A 23,708-nucleotide genomic window follows, 5' to 3' on the forward strand; every position below is an offset into this window, starting at 1 on the left:
ATGCCTGGCTAAGTTTTTCATTTTTTTTTTTTTTTTAGAGACAAGATCTCACCATGTTGCTCAGGCTGGTCTCAAACCCTTGGGGTCAAGCAAACCTGCTGCCTCAGCCAATCAAAGTGTTTGGGATTATATGCGTGAGCCACCACACCTGGCCTTGTTTGGCTTTTCTACATAGGACTTTAAAAATCCAATTTAAGGAACACAATATATGAAAGTAGAGCCAGGCACAGCGGCATGTGCCTCAAGTTCCTCTCAACTACTTCGGAGGCTGAGGTGGGAGGATCCCTTGAACCCAGGAGTTTGTGTCAGGCCTGGGCAACATAATGAGATCTTGTCTTTAAAAAAAAGGAAGAACAATACTGCCTATATCTTACTGAACTGAAAAGTACAGTTACAATATTCTTCCTTATTTTGTGCTGTAACTTCCACCCAATGATCTTACTTGTATCCTCTGGAAGAGCATGTATAAATGTTAATATTCTCCTTGTTATAAACGACAGGCTTTTCAGAGGAAATTATTATATCTTACTTCATCCCCATCTCTACCATCCAAATTAGACTCCTTAGTTGGGTACACTAGCCTCAGTTCTTTCAAGTCCCATGGCATGGTTTCTGTATCATTTATGAATCTTGCCTATCATCCAAAGTATTTGCTGGTTCAGTTTGTCAACCGTAGAAAGCTTTTTAATTCCATTGTGTCAAAAAATCTTTGTATCATTTTAATCCTTTTAAATTTACTGAGGCTTGTGTTATGGCCTGACATATGGTTTATCCTGGAGAGTGTTCTATGTGCACTAAGAAATTCTGCTGTTCTTGGGAGTGTTCTGCAGATGTGTATTAGGTCTGGATGGTTTACAGTGTTGTTTGAGTCTTGTGTTTACAGATGGGCCCCGACTTACAATGGTTTGACTTATGATTTTTTGACTTCATAATGGTGCAAAAATGATACACATAAAATACACTCCTCAATTTATGATGGGTTTGTCAGGATGCAACACCCTTGTAAATGGAGGAGGATGTGTCCTTGTGAATCTTACATCTAGTTATTGTCTTAATTATTGAAAGCAGGGTATTGAAGTTTCCAACTATTATTGGATAATTTAATATTTCTCCTTTCAATTCTGTCAGTTTTTGCTTTATGGACATTGGGCTTTGTTGTTAGGCACAAAAATATTTATAATTATTATAACTTTCCTATAAGCTAATTTTTTCATTATAAAATGTTTCTCTTTGTATGTAGTGGCTTTATTTAGTGTAAAAGTCTATTTTGTCTGATATTATTGTAGCCATCTCTAGGTCTTTTATGGTTGCTGTTTGTGTGGCATATCTTTTTTTATCTTTTTATTTTCAACCTGTCTGTATCTTTGAACCTAAACTGGGTCAAAACACACAGTTAACAGCATCTGGTTGTATGTGGAGAGCAGAGAGTGGATCTTATTTTTATTTTAGTCTGACAGTCTCTGATTTTTTTTTCTTCTCTGTTCTTTTTTTTTTTCTTTTTTTGACAGAGTCTCACTCTGTTGCCCAGTCTGGAGCACAGTGGTGCGGTCACAACTCACTGCAACTTCAATCTCTACAGGCTCAGGTGATCCTTCCTCCTAAGCCTCCTCAGTAGCTGGGACTACAGGAATGTGCCACTACATCCAGCTAATTTTTCCATTTTTTGTAGAGATGGAGTTTTGCCATGTTGCCCAGGCTGGTCTCAAACTTCTGTGCTCAAGTGATCCATCCATCCTGGCCTCCCAAAGAGCTGAAATTACAGGCATGAGCCACTGTACCTGTCCCAGTCTCTGATTTTTTATTGGACTGTTTAATCCATTTACATTTAATGCTATTATTTACATCTGATATTTTGCTTTTTGTTTTCTGTATCTTTCATATCTTTTTTGTTCACCTCTTCCTCCTTTACTGCCTTCTTTTGCCATTCCTTTGTATTTAGATATTTTATTAGCGACTGCTCTAGGGCTTACAATATATTAGGATGATGCAAAAGTAATTGCAGTTTTTGCCATGAAAAGTAATGGGAAAAACCACAATTCTTTTGCACCAACCTAATACATCTTAACTTATCAGACTACAGATTTATTTTTCAAAAATTTAGATCCTATTTGCTTACCCACAAGATTTGAGGCAGACTTGACTTTTTCCCTCAAATCTTAATCACGTTTTTTTTTTTTTTTTACCATTGTTGATCAAGAAGGTGCCAAGCAAAATTCTCTAATATTTTGCTCTCATCTAGTCTTCTGACATATCTCACTGTCTCTGTAATTCCTCAACAGTGATTGGTCCTTCAGTAAAACCTCCAAATTCTGTTAGTACCCTGAAGTCATGAATTCATTTAGTGATTAATTACTTTCTTACTAGTTTCTTACTTATCATTGGTTTTGTATTCCTTATATTTATATTCATTATATCCTTTATAAAGTTACATAAAGACAAATATATAGAGTTGTGTTTTTAAAAATATTTAATAACTAAAGATTTAAAATGGAAATTATGCATTATAAAGAAATCATTAAAGTTATAAAATGAATTCAGTTTTAAAAGATGTAACAATCCTCTGAAGAATAAATTCACAGATATATTTAAATATAATTCAAATCATAAAAATATGCTAACTTTTCAGGAATGTACATGTTGCACATGACACTATACCTTTTAAAATTGCTATTTTGTAGTCATCTCAAAGTTAAATAACACAGAGAACTGAATGAATTTTAGAAGGGAGATAATCTACTCCAATGCCTTCATCACACAGGGCAGGAAACTAAGCCCATTAATAAAGATTGTATATTTTATTCAAAAAAGAGCAAGCTCTAGAACCCAAGCTTTCTGATTCCTAATCAAGGGCTTCCTCACCCTACTGGGAAACTAAAGAAAGTTATATGATATGAAAACACGTAAGGGAAAAGTATCTTTGGCAGTTTTACATACTTCAAATAAAACATATGAGTAGGTCCTACCAAAATATCCTATGGACACTTTGGTAGTATTGGAAACAGATACACTAAAGTGGATTATCACTTGGGCAGACACCTAAAAAACACTTCCATATGGAATGTTAGGGTCTTTTAAAAGAAGAGTCTATGAATTCCCTGGCTCCAGGAATAAATTTAAATAAACTCCCACATCACTAGCTGTTGATGATAGAACTGCTTATCAAATCTCTCAAAAGTATTCAAAGCATTAGACTACAAAGGATTTCATCAAGTTATCTTTTGGCCTCCAAAATCCCAGCAACCCCTCTTAGGCCCATTTGTTTGTTTTGTGCAGGCTCTGGTGACTCAGATTGTCTCCTGTTCCATTCACTTAACAGCATTCATTCTACTCTTCATGGGTCTTCTTTCCCCAAAATTCTTTCCCTTTCCACCCAGCGAATTCAGTATTCATATAGACAATCTATTCTGTACCTTAATCTTAAAATTCTTTGATTTCTTTGTATTTCAGCAGCCTATGCCTATGTCCATATTCCACTGAGTATACTACTCTGCCTATGTTTAAGCTATCTTAGTCACTTATCTATTTAGAAATTTTACTACATCTACTTTTCACCTTCATCTAGGGTTGCCAGGTAAAGAAGGATTCAGCATCGTTATCTCCCATTCCTTTTAGTGACAGTTTAAACATCTAAATCCCTTCTTGAAGCTTACCTCAGTCCCAGTGCTTTAAGTGCCAAGAGAAAACTGAGGCCTAGTTGCATACTCCACCAACTTTAAAAACCACCATCTACAAATTTATCTTCCGCAATGTAACAGTTTCTTCCTGCTACATTTTCAGATCTCCACCTGGTTATCCTAAACCCAACATCTCACCCTCCACTGTTACAAATACATATGGAATAAAATAAAATGCAATATTAATAATTGTGTAGCATTTATCTTCAAGGAAAAAAGCCATCTCTCATTGTAGCCTCAAGGCAATGATACCATTTCCTTCTATTGATCTTGGAGATAGAGAGACCTCCATGATTTAGTCCTTCATTTTAACTTTAACCTCTCCTCTATAGCTTCTTTCTCTATGCCCTAAATATGTTCAAATACCTTTAAAAGTTTTTCTTGCATCACTTCATAATTAGCATACTATGTCTTGCATTTCCTTTATCTGTACTTTTCTCTTTTTTATTTTTATTTCCATAGGTTTTTGGGGAACAGGTGGTGTTTGGTTACATGAGTAAGTTCCTTAGTGTGAGATTCTGGTGCACCCATCTCTTGAGCAGTATACATTAAACCTAATTTGTAGTCTTTTATCCCTCATTCTCTTCCCACCTTTTCCCCCCGAGTCCCCAAACTCCACTGTGTCACTGTTATGCCTTTGCATCCTCATAGCTTAGCTTCCACTTATGATTGAGAACGAACAATGTTTGGTTTTCCATTCCTGAGTTACTTCACTTAGAATAGTCTCCAATCCTACTTTTCTCGAAAGTGTATTTTCTGCCTCACTTTCCATCTCCTATTTACTCTCCAATCCTATTGTGATCTGCTTCTGTCTCTACAATTCCACTGATACAAATGTGGAAAGACAAAGAACTTTTTATGTTATTTGAACTCTGTGTGGTAGCGGAACTGTTGTCCACTAACTTTTTATTACAACTGTCTTGTGTTTGGCATTTAAGATGTTTCCTCCTTACTTTTCTGAACATTCCTTCTCATTTATTCCTATTGGATCATATTCCTCTGTTTATGTTCCCTAGCATAATTCCTTGTGCTTTTTCTCATTCTATATTGTCTCAGATAACTAGTAGTACACATATAGGATGATGGGCACCAAAAATAAATGAAGAGATGATGGTGGCTTGCAAGGACGGAAGCTGTAAAGTTGGTGAGAGATGGGCAGATTCTGGAGGATTTGCTGACACTCTGGATATTGGGTACAAAAGCAAGCGAGAAGTCAAAGATGACAGCTATGTGAGATGATGTGGAGAAGACCACCAAACATATCAGCTTGAAGTTAAAGGGAGAGGTCTTTGCTGGAGATATAAATTTAAGAGTGATCAATGAATAGAACATATTATATTGGAGAGTACTGCTTGAAAAATCCTTCACTCATTCAGGCACTGAGTACCTACTACATGCTATCAAAACAACCAGCAAAATTAACAAAATCTTCCTGTGGGAAGAACAGATGATATTCATTAATTTTTCATTCAACAAACACACCTAAGCATGATGCTACATAAACTCAGAAGTCTGGAGACAGAAAAAACTGGGTTTGAATCCTATCTTTGCTAGTTATTGTGTGGTCTTGGGTAATATAAGTTTAAAAGTACTCTTTTTAAAACACATAAACTTTTTATGTGTATTAATTTATTTAACCTGTGCAACAACCCTATGACACAGAATTATTAACGCTGTTCTACAGATGACAGGACAAACTTAGAGAGGTTCTATCTGATGACTAAGAAAGCATGCTCTGGAGCCTGGGGCCAGATGGCATAGATGAAAATCTTAACTCTGCTAACTCCTAGCTTTGTAAACTTGGAAGAGTTACCTGAATTCTCTATGTTTCAGATTCTTAACAATGAAATGAAGCCAGACGTTTCTACTTCATAGTGTTGAGAAGATGAAGGTACATACAGTAATATAGATAAAGCACCTAGCAGAATAACTTGCAGATAACAAAAACTCAATTTTAGTCAATTTTACCAATTTGTCCTTTGTCTTGTTTAAAGATGTAAAAATGTTCTTAAAAAAACGACCTGCAACTTTTTTCATCAAGTTCCTAAGACATGTTTTCAAGTGTTTAGCTGACTTTTAGGCACAAGGTAAAATACGAGAAACAGTAACTTCTTATGTCAGGGTGTACAGTTAAGACTAGAATTTATCTAAGGCTGGATGAGGTATCTTGTAATGAGATTCAGGAATCTCCAACTGGTCCTTTGGTCGATAATCAGTTTAGTTGGTGATCTACATTAGTATAGGCTATTTCAGTATGTCTAACTAATAAAATGGTACTTGCCCTTAAGGGTTTTGTTATCTAGGCTCTAGAATATGGTAAATATTAAATACTGAAATCAATAGGTAAAAGTAATGATTCTTAACAATAAATTCTACTATAGTTTCTAGACAACAGAAGATCAAATAGGACATAGCTTATAAAACTACTTAGCTGAAGAGGCTCCACTATCTTATTTACTGAGTATAAGGCTTTAATAAAGTTATAGCCTTCTTTTGTTGGCATTTGTGTCTGTCCTCATTCTAGTATGCCCTCAGTAAGCTACCAGATCTTAACCTGCACAACAAAAGTGCCACTCATTGAAACAGTTATAACAGGAAAGGAAAGCAAGTTGATGGGATTTACAGTGTTACAGGCCACTGAATCACTGACTACTTGGTGAGGGCATGTAAAGAAACATCATTTTTGACACTGCTAGGACAGTGAAGCCAGGTTAATGAAACAGCTTTGGAACATGAAAGCTATTCATAAAGTGTTTTTTTAAAACTTCAGATTTCCTTGGGAAACCTAATTAAGAAATAGGAACCTTCCATTAATAATTTTCAATTATTTTATTTGTAGGTTTTATTTCCCAGTGGTACATTTTTTAATAAACTTTTATTGCTTTATATTTTCTATCCTATTATCTACTTGCAAGTGCCATAAACATTTTGAGATTTAAACAAAAACATAAAATGCTGAAGAACTGGCATTCTTCTCAAGCCTGGGGACTAATAACTAACATAAAGTTTTACTTTGAAACATGTTTCTCAGCCTTTCAAATACCTAATTTACTTTTGATGTTCATCAAATAAGCATAAAGTAGCTGTATCAACACAATGCTAGGAAAAAATAAGCAGCATAGATTATGATTTGCAGAATTCTCAGGGATCAGAGAAGAGCATAAGAATAAATCACTTAGAGAATTAGCTGTATTCCAGGCTTCATTAGTTCTAATTATCCCCCAAATATGCTCAGCAGAATGCACTTGGGTCAGCTGGGACTGACACACAATAGAGTAGGCAACTTATAAACTCTTCAAAGCACAGAAAGAGTTCATAAAACGACCGCTTGTGCATTTAGATTCATGTGATAACACTTCTTATTGCATAAGCCACCAGATGAAACAGATGGGGTAGCTCTTCACTGGAGAATGTTTCTTTTGTAAACGCACTGGACTTCTTTATTCCCCATTCAAGACACAAACTGCAAGAAAGCCAAATTTCAGGCAGGCTGTCTTTGTCTTTTATTGCCTAGATGTCACAGCAGTAATAAATAAAGTAGTAATGAAACATCCTCATTGAAAAAAAAACTTGGCAAATAAAAACATGTGCCTACACTTAAAGAAATTAAAGGCTTTAAAAAACACAAAAAGTTAATACACGTGTTTTTTTTTAACACCCATACAGAAATAAACACATGTATTTTGTATTTTCAAATTAATTTATAATAAAATTTTGTTATTTTACTACTGATTCTCAAATGTGTTCTGAGAATTCTCAGAAAATGTTTTTTCCCAACAATGTATTCATTACTTAAGGGAGGCCTCTTAGCTCTACATTCACCAGTTCACTCTGTGATACTGAATATTCAGTTCTAGGCACTGCACTTGAAGAAAACAACTGAGCAGAATGGGTCTTGAGACTACTTTAGCTTGATTTACAAATTTTCACATTGGCTTCAAATTATTAAAAGTATTACTTTTTAAAAGCGTTTACCTCTGCTCATGCTAAATTATTTAGAAACTCTTGTTATTGTCAAAAGGTTAAAATATATAGATCAATATGTTGGTGATTCCTATAATAGTCTACAAGTCCTAGGAGCACATCTATTTGCATTTAAAGTTTATTAGCTTTGCTGTTCATTGATCAAGCATGTGGGAAACCTGTAGATTCCATTTGTAGATACAAAATTTATTGACAAAGCAAAATTGATAAATGCCAAAATATATAAAGTACATACTTTATCCCAAATGAGGCTTCTTAGTTACACATTTCGATAAAGCTATGAAAAACCAGTATTAGGATTTTAAATATTTGGAAAAAAAACTATACAAAGGCTGTGGAGTATTTAGTAAATTCAATGTATCCTGAGGTCTTATTAAGTGGATTAGCTACCTTCTATACTCAAGCTGAGCAAAAACATTAAATTCATTAAAGTTAAATTGTTTTGCTCTGAATATTCTATGTGTAGCTTATGAACGCATTTTTAAAAAGAACTTATGCCTATTGATTCTTAAAATAATGATGTGTAACTTGTTATTATAAGTCAAGTCATGGAAAAAATACCTAAAAATAGCAAGATATGAGTTGGATGATTACAAAAATCATGTACTTAGGACCTCAGTAATAATATATTTAAACAAGATATTTGTTGACATACAGAATTTATCTGCATGGGAATGGAGATGCCCCAAAAGCTAATGTGACCCATGGTTCACTATTATTCTCTACTTTACATGTACCAATCCATTCTAGGGGTAATAAATTCTAGGCACCGTACTTGAAGAAAATCATGTACCAGAATGGGTCCTGCACAGCGAGGTGACTTAAAATATGCCAAAGGTATAATGGCTGAAAGACTGGAATATGTTCAACTTGGTATCTGAAATGCTGAATTTAAAAAGCATGTATCTGTTAAAGGGATAAGACTATTCAGAAGGGAAAGTAGGGGCCAAAAGGTGAAAGTTTCAAGGGGAAATATTTTGGTTCAATATTAGGAAGAGCTTTCTAACAGAACTGTTGTAAGTGCAATTAACTATCTGAGTAGGTAGTAAGTTTCTCATTAATGGAGGTAAAAGTAGAGGTTAGATAACCACCTCTGGCTATGGTTGTTACCATGGCTGTTAGAGAAAATTCAGACAGTTACGAAGAGGGTTCCATTCTATTATCCTTCAGAGTTCTTTCCTGCCCTGACATAAAATGTCTGACTTATGAGGCAGAATTACTTTTTTCCCTGATACTAACTGCACGACACATTTTAGTAAACTTTTCACTGTTTTCATTTTTAAGTAGAGTGAAATACAAATTGAGTATGAATACTGATTAGTAACTCTAAGTACTAATTCTATATAAGTACTAATAGAATTCTACTTTATATAGTAATAAAATCAGATGTATCATTGAAAAAATTTCCTCACATTTTAGTATCTATAGCAAAAAATAATTTACTACAGACTAAAAACAACTGGCATTGGCATAGCTTTCTTGGAAATGATGGCACTTAAATTCATGATCAAAGGGAGTTTTCAATGTATCTTGCGCTGCAAAACAATATTGTGGGTTGTATAGCTCACTGATGTTACACAGTAAAACTACAATATGGATAAATCTTTACAAAAGAAAAGTATATAAATATTTCACTCAAGTAATTATTGAAATAATTGCTTCTCATCACATTTATAAAGGTATATCCCATTAATCTTGAGTTTTACAATGAAGTGGTTATCTAGGTGAATTAGTCCAATTTGATATTCAGTAAACAGTATATGTCTTTCCTAGTTTCTCCCAATGTGATAGATCAATACATTATCCTCATAAAATTAAAATTCATAACATAAAAAATATCTCAGTATCTACCTATTTAAAAGTATCCTATAAAGAACCCTATCCTTAAAACTCATCAATTATGTTCTTTATGTAAATGCAAGCCTGTAGATTTCTTTTTAGAATAACATTTATATCCTAGTAGCAGTTTCTACGAATTATAGCCGGTTATGGACATATGTAGTGTGGAAACTCTAGTGCGGATGGCAGCCACAGTCAGACAGACCTGGCTCTGCAATTACTCGTGTGACCCTGGTAAGACGCAACCTTTCTAAACCTCAGTCTCTTTATTTGTAAATGGGAGCTAATATTTGTTGGGAAGATTAAATGAGATTAAATACTCATTAAATATTGGTCCCTGTTCCTTATCACCCATCTTTCCCAGCTCAGAATTCTGTTAAGTATCAAATGAATTAATGGGTATAAATCCTTTGTGAATTGAAAAGAATGTTGCAATTGTAAAGCATTATCTCATTTAATAGGTAATTTATCCCCGTGAATTACATTATGGTTAATGGTGTTCATTATTGTTTTGAATAATCCATGTAAGTATAGGTTCCATAATACGATACATTTCTATAGAACAAATTAATAAAAGATCATATTTGAAATTACCCAGAGAAAACAATAATTAGCAACAATTATTCTCTAAATCATTTTGGAATAACTCAGTAAGTTTTAATGACATAATATAACTATTGGCTTGGGACAGGCTAGGCTTGTATAAGCAGTGGGAGAACTGAGGCTTTACCATTCATTCAGGTGAGGAGAAGAACATATTTTCCCTCAAAATTTCATCAGCCTATTTTTTAGACTAAACAATCTGGAGAATTTTCTCAATTACCTATTACCTGGGTTATACGCAGAGTTCAAACACATGCTCTAGAGTGGTTGTGAAGTATGTTTTACCCAGAGTTTCTTATTTAAGACTATTACAGCATTCAAGGGTAAAACACTGTAAATCATACAAATACTGGAAAATTTTTAAAGTGTTATTTGATATTATTCTGATTTTTGTTTTTAAAGATACAGATATTGAAACTATCACAGCTGATCATTTCATTCTGACATGAGTTTAAAAGGTTAAGTTACTATCTGAAGAAAGGTAATCTGGTTGCCTTTCACAGCAGCCTGCAAGCTCTGCAATCTGCATAGAGAGGGGCATTTGTCATCATTAGCTGAGCTGTGACAGCTGGCACCCAGGGTGTCCCAGAATCAAGAAGTGGCAGAGACACTCTTGGTTTAGGTTGCCAATAAGTATAGTAGGTTTCTAGAGGATCAAGTATATCTTACGAAAGCTTTGTGATGTAACTAACAGTAGTGAACATATTTGAATTTTCCATAACATGGATAATACAATGATAGCACATAATTAGCAGGTTGCCTCTAGACAACAAGATGCCAGATTATAGTATGAATAAACATCTACTGCCTGCCACTTAGAGAGGTAGAATTGTTTTCAGCACCCTAACAGCTCTAGCAGAGTGATTTTTTCAGGGCTGGGTGATTAATTAAGTATATTGAAGGAAATAGGTTAAAGATGGAGACTATAGTTCTCAGATATATTTTAAATTTGGTTGTAAATAATGCTTAACTTCCCAAGAATTAGCTAAACTGCACACACTCAATATAGCACCCATCTTTTTTTCATAATATGAATATGAAAATTAAAGTAATTCATTTAGATGTAGTCTTCCAATTGGCTGAAGTGTATGTAATTGGTAATATGTATTTAAAAATATTCCTTGGCTAAAGTTTAAAATCAAAATCTTCTTACCAAATGGGTGCCACTATGAGTCTGAAACAGTTGTGGTAAGTAAATCTAGAAAAGAAGTTTTAAAACTTTAAAATGTTATAAATATGTCTTTTAGATCTTAATGTAAAACTATTTATCAAAAGAAAGTTTAAATTATGCAGGCTGATCACACTTTTGAAAATTTTGAATACCACCACCCCTCTAAAGTCATCAATGCTTGGAAACATAATCAATAACACGGGGTTTTATATTATTATGTAAACTAGTTTTCCACAAATAAAACTAATTTTTGTGTTAATGTAAAATCTATGCAAATACATGCAGTCATTTATCAGGAAAGCTGACAAGCATTCCATATTGGAGGGGAAATGAAACTGCCTCAAGAATAGAGGCAATTAATTATTTCTGTATTTTTTCTTCTTCTGTCTTGAGGCACAAAAGTTATCCATCCAGTTAAAACAGCAAATGAAATAAAGAGATTTTTTTTTTTATTTAAACACATATGGCTTTTGCCTGCAATACTGATCACCACAAGGTCTACAGATGCCCGTGGCTAAATTGTACACTGGCAGATGCACACAGGGGAAAACTGTGCTAATGCAGCGTGGAGAGCAAAACAAATGAAGAACTGAAATTGCTAGTAAAAAACAAAAAACAAACATCCTACATTTTTCCCCTTGATGAGTTATACATTTTGTTTATCAAATGCAGGTTAAGGTTGCAAAAAATTTAAACTTAGTCTGTTGCAAAAAAGTAAAAAACAATTTTAAATTAGTGAAGGTCTCTCTCTCTCTCTCTCTATATATATACACACACACATACATATTAATGTAGGTAAATAAGTATTTTTTTTCTATGGACAAAATGGCTAGCAATAAACTTCTCAATTTCATAATTAAAAGCTTATGACATTCAAAGTTGATGTAGTATATGTGACTGAATACATGCTGTTGGAATTTCCAGTGTTATTTAAAAAATCAATTTAGATACAGTCTCTTCAGGTATTACCAAAACTGTTAAGGGTTATTATGAGACAATCTTGTGGATGTGGATATTACTTCCTGGTGGCAACAAGAATCCAATATTTAGTAGTTGTTTCCTTTTAACAAATTAATACAGAAAATGTATAGAGGCCAATTCAATCTTTTACTATCTTAAACACTGGTGTTTTTTGTGTGTGTGTGTCTGTACACAGACTGCATGCATGGGCTATTTTGCAAACCATAAAAAGAGTGTATTTCCTAAAGATGGTTTGAGATTATTAAGAAAGCAATAACTTCTTTCTTAATAGGCCTGTAAGCATGCATAACATTAAAATTTCTATTGTAACTGCCAAATAAAAATATAAAACAGAAAGCATTTAAATAATTTGTATATCTTAGGGGAAGAAATAAAAGACTAGTTGTACTATTCCAAGTTGTAAAAAGACAAAATATTTGAAAAAGCATCATTATCAATGTCTTCACTCCTATAATTTAATAAGTCTTGGTTTAGAGTATTTGTAACCATCTAAATTTACATAATAATGTATATTTATACAAAATTAGGATAATGTATATTTATACATATGTCCCAAGAATGTGCATATATTAAGTAATATTAGATCTAATAAACTCTTTAGCCTCAATTCCTACCACTCAAAGGGAAGGTTAATTTACTGAAAATGTAAAGTAAAAATATTGAGAAATCTTGACATTTCTTTCTCTAGTGACATAAAGCTAGAAACATTACAAATATGCCTCCAATGTTGCTAACTTATATGAGAAACCCTTTCTTTCTTGCATATTTTGATGTGCAAACTGTAAACCCGATTCATAAATCTAACACATATATTCATGTTAGCCACTAAATATTAGGACTTTCTTTGAAAAATGAATCTTCTACTAAGTTTTAATTAGTCACATACATTAAACAACTTTACATAAAATAAAAATTATAAACATATTGCTTATATATCTGAAATATTATTTTATACTTTGCCTGTGTCAGTGTTTTTTGATTAAACCTTGTCTTTAATTGGAAGCATGATAAAATAGTAAATTCTAGGGGAAATAAATAACGGGTGTTACAGTCTAAAGACCTTTTGATATAAAACTAAAACACTCAGACATTTATACATTAATCATAAAATTTCCAAATAAAAGTAACGAAATAAGGGCATGAAGAAACATTTTTGTGGTAATATAAATGTTCTACATGTGTGGTAGAGCTTCTATGATGGTATACATTTGTCAGAATTCATAGAATGGCACAATCATATGGAAAAATCATGGAATGCTATTGTATGCAAATTATACATTGAGAAACCTAACTTAAAAAAATACATTTCACAGAAAGACAAAGCTATACATTTTATTTCACTAGGTTCCCACTTTTTTTAAAATCAGGAACACTACATTTTACAAACTATGCTGTTCATCCTTCTAATTTGACTGGGATATTGAGATAATAAAATGGATAAGGATATATGAATATAAAAGTATTAACTATTCATTAGTATTACTTTGGACTTGATATTTTTGACAAATCATTACATGAAAAGTGTGCTTTCAAGAAATAGTACATATTGGTGTACTAAAATGTATATTATTACCAAAGTGAAAATAATGAAATGTAACTGGAAATATTATATAGGTATTATATTCTCAGATAGTGATCTCTATACTTATATGTAAAGATATAAAGAAAATTTATATTTATAAACTAATTTCCTTCTTTTTCTATAAACCATTTATTTTACTGCATATAATATACATGATAAAAGGTAATCGTTTTCTATTTGATGTAATTATCCTTTTAAATTATTACTCCAGTTAGTGATCATTAAAAAAATAAATCTTAGTTTAGCAGAATTACTTTGCTCATTAAAAAATAAGCTCCAAAACTATAAATTAAAAATAGGAAAGGTTATCTTAGACATGTAATCACTGGAAGTTGATTATCTATGTATCATATTCTAGTCTCAAGGTCATGTTGAATATTTTCAGTGGCTTAATCACATACAGTATGAAACAGTAATGAGAGCAGTGCAGTCCTAGATGACCTAGTTCAGATGTAGGGATTAACATACACTCATCAAATCTGATTTCCTTGTTTTCTCTAAATGCAATAAAAATATAGCATATTAAGAGTACTAAAAATGTAGCCATATACACAAATATATGTAAATTCATGTATGTAAAATCATACATACATTTGTGTATATGTTATGGGTTCGGAAATACCTTTCATATATTCATATAGAAAAGAATCATGTGAGCCCATTTATCCTGTCTGAATATTTCTTAATATCACAAGAAAATTATAAGCTGAAATCTAACAAAAAGATTTTAGTTTTATTAGAAAGATAACAGTAACTTTCTGAAAGGTTTGTGAGAAATTAGACTATTGGAATCCGTATTTCCTACACAATACTCAATAAATGAATGACTTGTCCTTCAATGTTTGGAAAAGGTTAGAGATCACAATTTATGCGGAGCAATAAAAAATTCTTTAGGTTGATAACCTCCCTTCCCCCATTTTTTTTTTTCAGTTTGCAGATACAACTGCAAACATCCTGTACCTCTGTGTACACATGCAAATGAAGTGAGGAAACAGAGACAATTATGAAAATAAGCTGGGCTTTAAATTTCTTTTTCTATCAAAAGAAAGGTTTTGGCTAGAGTTATCCAGTATTACTTCAAGTCTGCAAATCAAGCAGTGGTGGTCAGTTCTTAGAAGTATACTCCCAACTTCCATTTTTAATCTCAAATAACTTTTCTTTTCAAAAGCCTATTAATACCAATATCAAGTTTATTAAGCAACACTGTAGAGAAAAACAGTACTCTTCACTACAAATGTGACTATATGTGAACTAGGGCGATGAAGAAAACTGAGGCAAAGGCCTTCATCAGTCAAGTGAAGAATAAACAATTTTAAAAAATTAACCATGATTCTCAAAATGTTCTAGTTGAAGAAGTGAAATAGGGTCTAAATTGTTCAAACAGCGACCTCAATCCTCTGTTTGACTTTGAAATAAATCTGATATTAAAAGACGAAATAATTATTTTAAGAAACCACTGAAACCTTGAAAGCTTTCAAGCTATTTTTTGTCTCAAGTGTTCTTATACCAAGAATCACACAGGAAGAAAGGTATAGATGCCATCAAATTAGATTACCAGAAAAATTCTCTCTATTTTACTTTATTTAATGTGACACATAAAGAAAACCCTGCACAAATATCTGTCTTTAATTTCTCTAGTGTAAAAAAAGAAATATATTGTGTCTGGCAGAATGAAACACTTGAAATAGCCTGGGTGCATTTAAAAAAAAAAAAGAAGGGGGAAGGAAATCAGATGCCTACAATGAGCCTTCAAAGCCACTCCAGCAGTAGGGATAAATAATGTAATAAACTCAACTTCATATTCTTTTTATCTCCCCAGTGTAATAAGCACATATTAAAAAAATAAAACTTTAAATTCATGAATACTTGTGAATAGACTAGCAGCTAACAGATAATGAAAAAACACCAAACGATATCTATGTAAGCACTTAACATGTATGTGCATATCCTTTAACAGATAGCTTTTTTCCAGATGAAAGGTTACAATTGCTGAGATTTATGAACATGCAATTCAAATTTAAATTAGTTTTTTTCTAAAAGAAAAAAATTTTGCATTCTTGTATTTCTCAATATAACAGTTTTTCTTTAAGCTTAAAAATGACACTATTTATGAATTACTTTGTATATCCCATATAAGTAAGCAGGTTTACAGAAGTGGAGATAAGTTATTTAGGAAATAGTACTTGAGGAAAAGTTGTTTTGCTATTGTTATTTTGAACGCTTCGAAGTGTTAAGGATCACAGTATTTAATTATTTTATATTCACTAATACTACTAACATTTATGATAATGGTGTGCTGTGTCCTTATTATTATTATTATTTTCTAACTGGTACATTTTAAATGAAGCCTGCCTCATAAACTAAGTAATTGAAATGTAAACGTCAGTTAGGCATTAAAATTCTAAATACCATTCAATATAAGCATTTCAAACTATCATTACATCATGAGATTCTTGAGATTTTTTTCCTTCAATTAGGCCAGTTTTCCTTAATTATCATTCTATTATTAGGTCATGTCAAAGATGTCTGCATGCATACCACGGAAAATAATTAAGTATTTACATCCTAAAGCATGACACACACACAATTTTATTCTAGTAGCACTAAGATTACATTTTCAACAAAAAATATTGCAAGACTGGTATAACTGGAGTTTTAAAAAAAACTTTTCACATTAATACATAAATGTATATTAAGCCATCTCGATGTACTGCATAATCATTTGACATAACTAGTTTAATGGGTCAAATGATATTTTTTAAAAATTTACTGAAAAATAGTTAAATATGTTACTCCCATAAAATAAATATATCCCCCAAGCCTAGATTAAAATCGGCTGAATTGCACAAAAATATACTGTTATTTGTAATTCCTCTCTATAGGTCATTTCCATAACAAAATTTCGGGGATGGAAAACACACTTCTCCGAATAGCTTAATTTTCGCTTCAACAATGAGGGGCATCTAAGATCACTGAAAGGATTCAGCTACAGAAGGCAATTCATTTCACGTGTTCAGTGTAATAGAAAATCACTGTGTTGCAGCAACAAGCAGTACTTGCACTAGAGTATTATTCAATCCAGGGCGCCCAGTTCACCCACAGTGATAACCGCGGACCGGTGAATCCTATGTTATGTAAATCACCTTCAGCTCCGGGTGTGAAGGATGCTTAAGGAAGCAGCTTAGAAAACACAGTCCTGGCGTCCTTGAAACTAAATGACTTCACTTTCCTGGAACACTAGATCTAACGAGTTTCCTAGTATACCTTTTCTCACCATCCATTTTTCTTTCTCAAAGTACAAATCGTTAGTGAAACGGAGCTGGTTGCACCAATTAGTTTGCACGAAGTGCTTCGGTGTTTAGCTTCGCTTTAACCCAATTAAGCTGCACAGTGAGCCCGAAGATGCGCCACCTGCGCGCCTGGCTCCAGCCAGACCCGGCCGGCGTCCCTCGCAGGCCCGCATCCTTCCCGTTAGACCCACTCAAGGTCCCCCGTACAGCCCCGGGGACTCCCCGTCCTCGGCTGTCTCAGGTCCTAGACAACCAGGGTTGTTCTGCAGGTGGCCCAAGAAGGCAAGGGGCGAGGTTTTGGGGCAAGCATCTCAGAGGGCCTGAACTCAAGGGAGAGAGCGCAGGGCGCAGAGGCCCGCGGCGGGGGCTTGGCTGCGACCACACCTGGGCCGGTCGTGGGCGGTCAAGGCTGAGGGGTGCGTGGGCACAGCGTGGCCTGGAGCAGACGTGGAGAGTAACCCGGCATTCCAAGTAAGGTTTTCAAATAAGCTCACGCAGAAGTAGAGCGTAGCGATCTTGAGCCCCGAGAGGAAAGTAAGAGGGCACGGGAATGCGACGCAGCTAGAGAGAGGGCGAGCGGACGGTACAGGGCCATCCGCTCCGGGTGAGGGCAGAAGGCTGCGTTTCCCCAGAGACCACTGCACATCTTCGCCGTGGCGGTTGCAGGTTCTCGGGCTCTGATGCGTTTCCCCTCCAACTGCCAAAAGGTAGCAGTGCATTCACCCGAGACGACGGCAAAGCGGGGAGGGGCTTTTTGGGTGTTCCCAAGCCCTGCTCCTAAGGGGATGGAAGGTTCTTGGGAAATAAAGTAGATGGGTGCCACGCAACCCAATGTAATATGCTATTTTCAGCTAAATTGTAATCTATCACTGTTGGATAAGGAGAAATTAAATAATAGGTGGCTTTGTGATGCTGTACCTGTGCAAAACACACCAACAAAAATAAAAAACTTAAGTAAAAAGTGCGATCCCTGCACAAGATCTTATTAAAAGTGGCTCTGAAAGTGCCTACAAACCTGTTACCTACCGGGAGTTATAGGATTTGACTGGAAATATTCTTAATTGGAAAGACGTGGCATCTAAATTAAAGGTAGACAATTAAAAAATCCACCTAGGTTTAAAAACCACGACATAACCACTAAGTAGTATTTCTTTAGTTTCCTGTACTTTGAGGACACAACTGGACCACCAACTAGGAAGAAAAGAAATTTCCTTCTACTGTTTCCGGGTTCCAAAATTCAGAAATGAAATGATTTCATTTTTGTTTTCAAAATGATGTTTAAATCCAAAAATGACTCCTAGATGATTGCAAGTTAATTTTCTTTGAAAATGTTAACCATTTTCCCTTAATTAAATCACATGAAATAGTATAAAATTAGAAGTCTACTGCTAGGTCACCACTTAAGGACACTTAAGACAGGAGATATATCCTTCATTATACATCTGTAAACAAGCCAGAAACTCCTAAACCTTCAAATTTTCAGGATAGTCATCTGTGAGGAGGCTTGATTTCTATGATCTCACGTGAATTTTATGAACTAAAATTCCATCCCAGAGACAACTGATTTTTCAAATGTTTCTGTAGTGCATATATAGCTTTGTGTCCTGCTTGTAATGCTGGTCAAGTCTACTAAAGTGCAAAGACTGCAGCTGGTGGGGCAGAGGGATGTACCAAATATTTTTTAAACATCCTAACTTAAACGGGGGTAGAACATCTAACACATTCAGCAATTATTTTCAGATTCCTTTCAACAAATGCAAAAAAGGAAAAAACATAAGTAAAAAAAGAGCATACTACCTCCATAACGTTTCAAAAAATCATTTTAACATATAGGAACATCCAGAATGAGAAAATTACACAGGTACTCCTCCATCTAAAGCGAACTTCCATATGCCAGTAGTCTGCATGAACAAACTTTCAACCTGCATTTAAGAAGACCCCAAGGATTAACAGGCATTAATTATCTTACTCTAAATGCAAGTTAGTGATTTTGTTTTAGAAAACCCCGTCTACATCACTAATTGATGGATGCGCATTAATACACCTGTATTTGCATTTCAGCGGTAAAAAGACAAGCAGGGTTTTCGGCACAGAAGAGAGCTGCTTTGCCAAGTCTTTTCAAAATGTCAATATGCTTCAAGTAGTACCACAGCTGAGCTATTCCTCTTGATTTCCAAACTGTCTAGGTGGCCTGGTTGGTTTTCTGCCGGCAGCAGCCTCCTACCTTTAGTTTGTGTGCCTATATCCATGAGGGGGGATTAATTAGCCGGGTTGGAGCTGAAGGAGGCTGTCGTGACGAGCCCAGTGGCGATTGGCCGCCCGCCTGCCTGGCCCTGCCTTTATAATTTCCACACGAGTGCATCTGGGCTCTTAGACAAATCAACAGCAGCTTCTTCTGACATATACACACGCACACTCACCCTGGACACACTTTCAGCACACTTTTCCTCCATTTGATTAACAGTGCTGCACACACAATGATTACGGGAAAGCGTAAATAAATACGGAAAGGGGTGCTTATTTTGACTACTGGAAGAGCTTTGCTGGGTCTCAGCGCAACTTTTTTTTTTTTTTTTTTATTCCTGAGAAGGTGATCTCTCCATGCGGTTCTCTCACACAAGGATTCTTTAAAAGAGGAAGAGAGACAAGGAGGGGGGGAGAACAGTCTTTCACTTTAAGAACGGCTGGGCTCAAAGATAAAAGGAAGGGAAAAGCAGCAGCAGCAGCAGGGAAACCAACGCTGCAGCACTTCCGAAAAGCATTTTTGATCCATTTCTGAGCGCTGCGGCCCGTTTCTCCACCGAAGTTGGCTCCAGCTCTAGCAGCCGCATTGGATCCCACAGCCTACTGCGAGACTCCGGTGTACAATCCGGATCTCTGCCCCAACATGATTGCGGCCCAGGCCAAGCTTGTCTACCATCTGAATAAATACTACAACGAAAAATGCCAAGCCAGGAAAGCTGCCATTGCCAAAACTATCCGGGAAGTCTGCAAAGTAGTTTCCGACGTACTGAAGGAAGTGGAAGTGCAGGAGCCGCGGTTCATCAGCTCTCTCAACGAGATGGACAATCGCTACGAGGGCCTCGAGGTCATCTCCCCCACCGAATTTGAAGTGGTGCTTTATCTCAACCAAATGGGGGTGTTCAACTTCGTGGACGATGGCTCACTGCCCGGCTGCGCGGTGCTGAAGTTGAGCGACGGGCGCAAGAGAAGCATGTCCCTCTGGGTGGAATTCATTACCGCCTCCGGCTACCTCTCGGCGCGCAAAATCCGGTCCAGGTTTCAGACGCTGGTGGCTCAAGCGGTAGACAAATGTAGCTACAGGGATGTGGTAAAGATGGTGGCAGACACCAGCGAAGTGAAACTGAGAATCCGAGATAGGTACGTGGTGCAGATCACGCCGGCTTTTAAATGCACCGGGATCTGGCCGAGGAGTGCTGCCCACTGGCCACTTCCCCACATCCCCTGGCCGGGACCCAACCGGGTGGCGGAGGTCAAGGCGGAAGGTTTCAATCTCTTGTCCAAGGAGTGCCACTCCCTGGCCGGCAAGCAGAGCTCGGCGGAGAGCGACGCCTGGGTGCTGCAGTTCGCAGAGGCAGAGAACAGACTGCAGATGGGGGGCTGCAGAAAGAAGTGCCTCTCCATCCTCAAAACCTTAAGGGATCGTCACCTTGAACTGCCTGGCCAGCCCTTGAACAATTACCACATGAAGACTCTGGTTTCCTACGAGTGTGAAAAGCATCCCCGGGAGTCGGACTGGGACGAGTCTTGCCTGGGTGATCGGCTGAACGGGATTTTGCTGCAACTTATCTCCTGCCTGCAGTGCCGGCGGTGTCCTCACTACTTTCTACCGAACTTAGATCTGTTTCAAGGCAAACCTCACTCAGCTCTGGAAAACGCTGCCAAACAAACGTGGCGACTGGCAAGAGAGATCCTGACCAACCCGAAAAGTTTGGAAAAACTTTAGAGGATGAGTTAATCACGAGCCGAAATTATTACCCTTCTCAAAGTCCTTATTAAGTGTAAACTTCTGTTCAATTCCTAATATTCCACTCCGCAGTGTAAACAATCTCTTCCTTTAAAAAGGAATAATAATACAATATTTAGACATCATCTCACCCACCCCCACACGGGGAGAAAAAGTAGGGGAAGCGGATGGAGAAAAACCCAAAGCCACTAGTATTAGAAGACTTCTTGCCACACGATTTCCTATCTCCCTTGAAAAGTGCACCGTAACACTCCGTAAACAGCCCAGTTGTAATGCAAGACCGCGACGAACACTCCGCCTAACTATCAAAGGATTATAGCAATCCTGGTGATTTAGGTGCATCTGCCTGTGAGTAAACACGATTTGGATATGCCATCTGAAAGAAACTGTAATGTATATTTTGATTTGTAACAAATATGGTGATCTCACATTGTCTTTGAAAGTGTGGATGTTGGTGTTTGTGATTTGGTGAACAGAACTTAAATTGCCATTCTTGATACTTCCAGACATTTTCCACTAACAAAGTTATCATTTAAAGGTAGATTTCCTCCTGGTACTTTCCTCTGTCTTTGAAAGTGTCTGAACTTTAAAAAGTTTACATTTTGTTTCAAATATTGCTTGTTCTATTTCTAACATTCCATAAATATACTTGAAATGTTATTTAAATATATTCAAAGAAATTTGAATTCAGCTTATATAATAACGCTTGAATATCTGAATTATATATTTGAGAAATGCACTTGAAATACACTGGATAATTACTTTTGTGATTTAGATTTTAATTTGTTGCTGGTTTTTATTTAATTAGATGCTAATAAATGAAGTAAAATAAAAGTTGTCGTGTCTCACTTAAAATTGTTTCCTATCAAAAGATGCAATGCTGCATTTTGAAAATCAAACCCACTTGAATATCTTAAACATTTTGAGAAATATGCTAATGAAATCCTTAAAAATAAAACATTGGAGAAAAGCTCTTTCTGTATAGGTATATAAGATAATGATCTACTCTCAGTCTCTAACTTACTTGCAAGACAATTCCTTTCTACAACAGACACAATTTAAATCTACCTTTGAAAGCTTGCTCTTCTTGTAGCATTTTTGATAATATAAGAAAAAAAGTCTATCAATGACAGTAGAGATGACTGACTTATTTTAAAAACTGCATTTGGAGCTGGAAGTAAAAGAAGTCCCATGACTATCCTTTGGAATAGTTTAGTAGTCAACAAGTGCTGAAAATGCTGATCACCTATGGGCCTTAAGTTAGTTAATTCAGGTGATGGTAAATTTTTGGATTTTAGCTCTAGTTTACCAATACTATTTTATTACATTTTATATCAATATCTAAATTAAAAACAATAAAGTTATGGATCTGTGGGAGCATTTGTCTTTGACTATTTCAGAATAACTGCCTCTGAAAATAAAGGAAGATTTTTTTTGCAAAATGATGCTAGAATTTCTAGTGTGACACTTCATGCTCTTGAATTCTTAACCCCAGAATAGAAGTTTGCAAATTGCACAGTAACATGAAAGTTAAAACATTAAAATAGATCTCAGAAAGTGCTGAGAAAGAGCTACTCTAATACTCTGGTGTTTAAAATCTACACAATAACATTTAATAAGTCTGCATTTAACTGGTCCAAATATGTATTTTCTAGCATTATACTCAAAGAAGAATACGATATTTAAACATCTGAGCGCCAGCATATATATTTTAAATCAAAGCTCAGAGAATCAGTTGCTTTCCTCGTAAATCCACATATAAACCCCATTCTTATTTCAGGAGATGGACAAAATGGGTGTACTAATGGAGATGAATTTATATCTAAATGGCTCTCCCCCCAGTTTCCTTATAACTTTTCAATAATCACATTTCAATCTAAAGTTTTGAAAATTAAAAGTGATCTTAATAAGAAATTTCTTAAGACCTTTCGTAGTCAGCCCTCAGAGCCTGAGATTCTGGGCCCCAGGAACTTGGGAGCAATTGGCTTAACTACCAAATCTGCCCAAGCGCAAACAAAGGCACTCACAGAAAAACTGTTAAAATGTGCATGCTCTGGCAATACAGGATTTAACTTCATTAATATATTCTTCAGTTCCATAAAGTGAACATGTTATTTCATTCATTTTATTTTCTATGAGAAAGAGGAGAATGTGCTCCCCTCCTCCACTGTCAGGTAAAATCAAACAAAATTGAAAACCACTTCCTGCCACAAAGCCACCAGTACCGTACATGGAATCGCTTTAACTCACTTTAGTGTCGATCTTCTTGAAGGCGGAATCATCCTCATCTACCTCGAAGTAGATTTCTGTCGTGGTGATGGAGAGAGTCCCCTTGGCCACCACCACGGGAGCGATGAGCTGGGCAGGGGTGCTGAGAACCACTGGGCCTGCAAGGCAAGGATAAGGGGAGTCAGGCTGATCCCCTGTGGCCCTTCCTGCTCCCTCCCAGAAGGGTACCAGAGGTTTTTATTGGTAAGGATGCACTAGAAAAAATGGTTCCTGTATTATGCGGAAAACTCTTTTTTCATGTAAGATAAGAACTACTTAGCTTTTATTCATTACCTTATAACAAGACTAGAAAGAAAAAATGGTATGA

The 23,708-nt window shown here is 35.6% G+C and overlaps 2 protein-coding genes across 5 annotated transcripts in view; one reads left to right on the top strand and one right to left on the bottom strand.

Moving 5' to 3' along the window:
- The window catches only part of NBEA (neurobeachin), a 774,301-nt gene that overhangs the window by 191,101 nt on the left and 559,492 nt on the right, over positions 1 to 23,708 (bottom strand). For all 4 annotated transcript variants that reach the window (XM_030922219.1, XM_030922217.1, XM_030922221.1 and 1 more), the window contains exon 41: positions 23,363 to 23,499. In XM_030922219.1, the coding sequence (XP_030778079.1) occupies positions 23,363 to 23,499 (137 nt within the window). The remainder of the gene's footprint in view (positions 1 to 23,362; positions 23,500 to 23,708) is intronic.
- MAB21L1 (mab-21 like 1) lies at positions 19,503 to 21,936 on the top strand. Its single transcript, XM_010383118.2, has one exon. It carries the CDS (start codon positions 20,012 to 20,014, stop codon positions 21,089 to 21,091), a length of 1,080 nt encoding a protein of 359 aa, XP_010381420.1. The 5' UTR covers positions 19,503 to 20,011; the 3' UTR covers positions 21,092 to 21,936.

The sequence above is a fragment of the Rhinopithecus roxellana genome, chromosome 18, assembly GCF_007565055.1.
Source record: "Rhinopithecus roxellana isolate Shanxi Qingling chromosome 18, ASM756505v1, whole genome shotgun sequence".
Lineage (NCBI taxonomy): Eukaryota > Metazoa > Chordata > Mammalia > Primates > Cercopithecidae > Rhinopithecus > Rhinopithecus roxellana.

Excerpts from the sequence above, each read along its gene's own strand:
- MAB21L1 (XM_010383118.2), top strand. The coding sequence starts at position 20,012 with ATGATTGCGGCCCAGGCCAAGCTTGTCTACCATCTGAATAAATACTAC.